This window comes from Mustela lutreola, chromosome 13, assembly GCF_030435805.1.
Source record: "Mustela lutreola isolate mMusLut2 chromosome 13, mMusLut2.pri, whole genome shotgun sequence".
Taxonomy (NCBI): domain Eukaryota; kingdom Metazoa; phylum Chordata; class Mammalia; order Carnivora; family Mustelidae; genus Mustela; species Mustela lutreola.
Window position 1 is genome coordinate 59,954,562 of NC_081302.1, and position 4,727 is coordinate 59,959,288.

The window sequence follows — 4,727 nt, forward strand, 5'->3', positions numbered from 1 at the left end:
CCCCTGGTTTCTTAATGGGGAGAAGCGGGGTGTTCCAGGCAGAGTGGCAGGGTTTCAGTAACCCAGCTTCTAAGAGGCGGTTAATGTGTGGGGCAATCCCTTTTCACGCCTCAGTGGGCATGGGGTACTGGCGGACCTGGATAGGCTGGGCCGAGGCTTTCACTTCCACCACTACTGGTGTTCGGTGGGTCGCCAGACCCATAATGCTATCTCTGCCCATGCCTGAGGGTACGTTCTAAGCCAGTAATCCATCTCATGGGGCCACTCTATGGGGGAGGAGGTGTCCTGCAGGACAAACAGGCGATGCTCATCTGCGAGGGACAAGGTCAAAACATGAAAGGCCTATTCCTGGCCGTCCATTACTTTGATGCCATCCGGCTCAAAGCGGATACGGGCCTGGACTTTGGTTAGGAGATCACGCCCCAACAGGGGGGCTGGGCATTCAGGGATAACCAGGAAGGAGTGGGCCACTTGGTGATGGCCCAAGTCCACCCAGCGCCTACTGGTGCCTTGATAAGCCTTGGACCCAGTTGCCCCCTGCACCAGGCTGGTTTTCTGAGATAGGGGCTCCATGGGCTTGTTTAAAACTGAGTACTGGGCTCCTGTGTCCACCATGAATCCCACTGGTTTCCCCTCCACATACACAGTTACCCAAGACTCGGGGAGGAGATCCGAGTCCCGTCTCCCCTAGTCCCTGTCCATTCCTGCCAGCAAAACCCGAGCGTCCTGTCCGGTCTGGTCCTGGCGCTTGGGGCATTCCTTCTTCCAATGTCCATATTCTTTGGAGTTCATGCATTGCCCCCTATCTAGCCTGGGCCACAGTTTTTGAGGTCAGGTTGGTCCAGCTGGACCCAGTCCTGCCTGGGCTGTGCCCTGCACCCCTGCCAGGAGGATCTTAGCCATCTCCTTTTGCTGCCTTTTGTTCTCCCTATTCAGATGCTCTCTGTCCTCTTTCCTAATTCTTTCTCTTAACTCCTTATTTTCCTTTCTGATCCTTTCCTCCGGAGTCTCCCGAGTGTTAAAAACTCTCTCTGCCACTTTCATCAGATCCCGAATGGTCATTTCCCCCAATCCTTCCTGCTTATATTTCTTTCTAATATCCGGGGCAGCCTGGTTTATAAAAGACATCATTACAGCTGACTGATTCTCCTCTGCCAGGGGGTCCAAAGGGGTGTAGTGCCTATAAGCATCATAGAGTCGTTCTAAGAACAAAGCCGGGCTTTCCATTTCCGCTTGTATCACAGCTTTTACCTTAGCCAAATTGGTGGGGCGGCATGCCGCTGCTCGGAGACCTGCCCTAAGAGTCTGGCGGTAAACTCGGAGACGCTCCCTACCTTCCACGTTCCAGGGGAAGCGCTCGTAGATCAGGGTAGATCAGGTTCGGCAAGGTCGTTGGCCGTCAGTTGTCGCGGGGGGAGATTCTTTCTGGCCTCCGTGAGGATCGGCTCGCGCTCTTCCGTAGTGAACAAGGTCTTAAGGAGCTGCTGGCAATCGCCCCATGTGGGGCTATGTATATGCATGACAGACTCAAACAGGTCAGTCAGGCCCCTCGGGTCTTCAGAGAAAAGGGGGTTTTGAGACTTCCAGTTATACAGATCACTGCTTGAAAAGGGCCAATACTGGTAAGATCGTTCCCCATCTGGGCCAGTACCTCCCAGGGCCCCTACGGGGAGAATGGGTGCCCTGGCTGAGGTGGAGGAGGATGGTTCCTCTTCTGGGGTCTCCTCCCGGTGCCTAGGAGACCTTAATTCCCACACCGGTCCCTGGGCCGGGACCAGGGAAGCTGAGCGGGAGGCGGATGAGTGAGGGGGCTCGGGAGGGGCGGCTGCTTCAGGTTGGAGCGGCGCCACAGGTGCGTATGGAGGAGGGGTTTCTTCAAAATCTAGGTCTATCAGGGAGGGGTACAGGTCCGACCCTTCCTGTAAGACAGGTTTCTTGGATGGGTTCCCCAGGAATTTCGGTTGGGCGATAAGAGCGGGCGCAGTAGAGTGGTGGGGGTGCCCCGAGAGCACGGGGGGGGGGGGGCGGGGGGGGCGGATCCTCCCGCTTCTTGTGGACAAACGGTTTCAGCCAGGAGGGAGGACTCTCTGCCAAAGCTTGCCACATAAAGATATAGGGATATTGGTCCGGGTGAGCTGGTTGATCATTCTCGGACTTTCTTTTTGCTTTTTTTTTTTTGCTTTATTTCTTCCTTGCTTCCTTTCAAACAATTGATTTTTTGTTTGTTTGTTTGTTTTTTGTTTTTAATTTATTTTTTATTTTCAGCATAACAGTATTCATTGTTTTTGCACCACACCCAGTGCTCCATGCAATCCGTGCCCTCTGTAATACCCACCATCTGGTACCCCAACCTCCTCCCTCTCCACCCCCCCACCCCCCACCCCCCCCCCACCCCCCCGCTTCAAAACCCTCAGATTGTTTTTCAGAGTCCATAGTCTCTCATGGCTCACCTCTCCTGCCAATTTCCTCCAACTCCCTTCTCCTAACTCCCCATGTCCTCCATGCTATTTGTTATGCTCCACAAATAAGTGAAACCATATGATAATTGACTCTCTCTGCTTGACTTATTTCACTCAGCATAATCTCTTCCAGTCCCATCCATGTTGCTACAAAAGTTGGGTATTCATCCTTTCTGATGGAGGCATAATACTCCATAGTGTATATGGACCACATCTTCCTTATCCAGTCGTCTGTTGAAGAGCATCTTGGTTCTTTCCACAGTTTGGTGACTGTGGCCATTGCTGCTATAAACATTGGGGTACAGATGGCCCTTCTTTTCACTACATCTGTATCTTTGGGGTAAATACCCAGGAGTGCAATGGCAGGGTCATAGGGAAGTTCTATTTTTAATTTCTTGAGGAATTTCCACACTGTTTTCCAAAGAGGCTGCACCAACTTGCATTCCCACCTACAGTGTAAGAGGGTTCCCCTTTCTCCACATCCCCTCCAACACATGTTATTTCCTGTCTTGCTAATTTTGGCCATTCTAACTGTGTAAGGTGATATCTCAATGGACTTTCTTAATAATGACCAGAGAAAAGGTTCCCCCGGGGTGGCCAGCCCACCTTAAAAGTAGGCCATTCTGCAGAGCAGAGGGTATCAAACTTACCTTTTTTACTTCCACGCCATAATCGTGAGCCTTGGAGCGGATCTCAGGGAAGTGGTTCAGGAGCAGGGTCTTAGGTGTTACCTGAGTCTGTCCCATTATTATTACAAAAAGAAGCCAGGAAAAGACAAGAGACACAAAGCCAGCAAACACACAAGTTTGAAACGAGTTTTCTAACACCCACTGGCCAGTCAGCCACATCACATCCACAGGTGCCATCCTACTCACACAACACTCAGGATCCTTACCTGTCCAAATGGCGTCCACTGTGGGCGTTGTTCTGGCACCCTTTTGTCCGTATGTCTCCAGCGAATTCCAGTAATGGAGCCTCCAGGGTCGCAACCTGCTTTTTCCTTCCCATGAGAATTCTTAATTGGGACCGGGCAGAGACCTGTTTCAGTCTCTGGTCGAGGACCCGTTTCTGTCCTCCCCTCTTGGAGGTGGCCAATCCTCCTTCCGCGGTTCCTTTAGTTAAACCTCGGTATTGGGGAGTTGTCTGTCTCTCTGAGGAGGGTCTTAAGATCTTGGTGGAACCTCCAAATGTTAGAGTATGGAGTCGACCACCCCTCAATTAGACAGAGAACACTCTTGATAATGCAAGTCACACAGTGACGTTTATTTCCAGCTAGCTGGGGTTCAAGTATCTGCCCGGCGCAGCAGGTTTCAACAAGGACCCCAAGTACTCAAAGCCAAGTGCTCATATAGCATTTCTAAAGCACTTAACACACAGCAATTGTCCATAGCTCCTTTCACACCTGGCGCCACACTCTGACAGCTTACCTTTGCGTCACCCCCAGGTGGTTTAGTGAAACAAGCTCTTTACCAATGCATCTAGTCTGCAGCCACCTGTATTCTGGTGCTTAGGATTGACTTGTTTTCCAAAACTTGTTTTTCTAGCTTGTTTATCAAGCTTGTTTTTCAAGCTTCCCCTAGTCCCTCCTCCCTCAACTCAGTAAAATGACTTCCCGGCCTTCAAGATGGCCGTTCTCATGCCAACCCTTTCTTACACTTAGAGACTTACATCATCCATAACCCCCTTTTGTCCTCACCCATGGCTGAGTCTACCCCTACTCTGCCTTTTAAAAATCCTGACTGTAATCTGGCTCGGGGTCCAAGTCTCTATACCCCTATGTCAGGTATTGGGGCCCAAGCTTAAGCTTGCTGAATAAACCCTCGTATGATTGCATCAGTGCTTGGCTCCTTGGTGGTCTCTCAGACGTGAAAACTCAGGCATAACATTTGGAGGTTCTACTGAGATCTGGGAGACTCCCAGTACCCCAACCCAGAGGGTCTTGTGCCCGCTGGTGAGTGCACTCGTTGTCATCTGTTTACACGTACACTTTGAGAGCTCCAATCTGCATTTTTTTACCCATAGGAATTCCAACTTGTACTAGGGTTGATGTTGGCTCAAGCGGATGCATGGCAGGCCATCGACCACGGGGTCTTGTGGAGATGTCCCTTGCCCCCACAGGGGGTTTGAGTCCCCCGCCGTTTCAGAGGGTTACAGTCCCCATTGTTTCAGGGGGAGTGAGAGTTCCCCTAAGCGGTTGGTCACCAGGGGGTTCATGGTCCCCCAAGGCAGCCAGGGGGTTCGAGTCCCCCTAGGCAGTCAGGCATCTTG

General features: G+C 51.5%; 1 protein-coding gene across 1 annotated transcript; it reads right to left on the reverse strand.

The window, feature by feature from the left end:
• Positions 1 to 789: 789 nt before the first annotated feature.
• On the reverse strand, positions 790 to 3,205 carry LOC131813620 (uncharacterized). The gene is made up of 3 exons (XM_059143989.1): positions 3,110 to 3,205; positions 1,398 to 1,763; positions 790 to 1,356 (listed from the first exon to the last, which is right to left on the reverse strand). Exons 1-3 carry the CDS (start codon positions 3,203 to 3,205, stop codon positions 832 to 834), a joined length of 987 nt encoding a protein of 328 aa, XP_058999972.1. The 3' UTR covers positions 790 to 831.
• Between the last annotated feature and the right edge of the window lie 1,522 nt (positions 3,206 to 4,727).

What these genes read in the sequence shown, in the direction of transcription:
- LOC131813620 (XM_059143989.1), bottom strand. Translation starts at nt 3,205, where the DNA reads ATGGGACAGACTCAGGTAACACCTAAGACCCTGCTCCTGAACCACTTC. An exon ending in ATGGCGTGGAAGTAAAAAAG is followed by an intron (nt 1,764 to 3,109) that starts GTAAGTTTGATA and finishes GTCCCGGCCCAG; the next exon opens with GGACCGGTGTGGGAATTAAG. An exon ending in TCCCCCCGCGACAACTGACG is followed by an intron (nt 1,357 to 1,397) that starts GCCAACGACCTT and finishes CTGATCTACGAG; the next exon opens with CGCTTCCCCTGGAACGTGGA.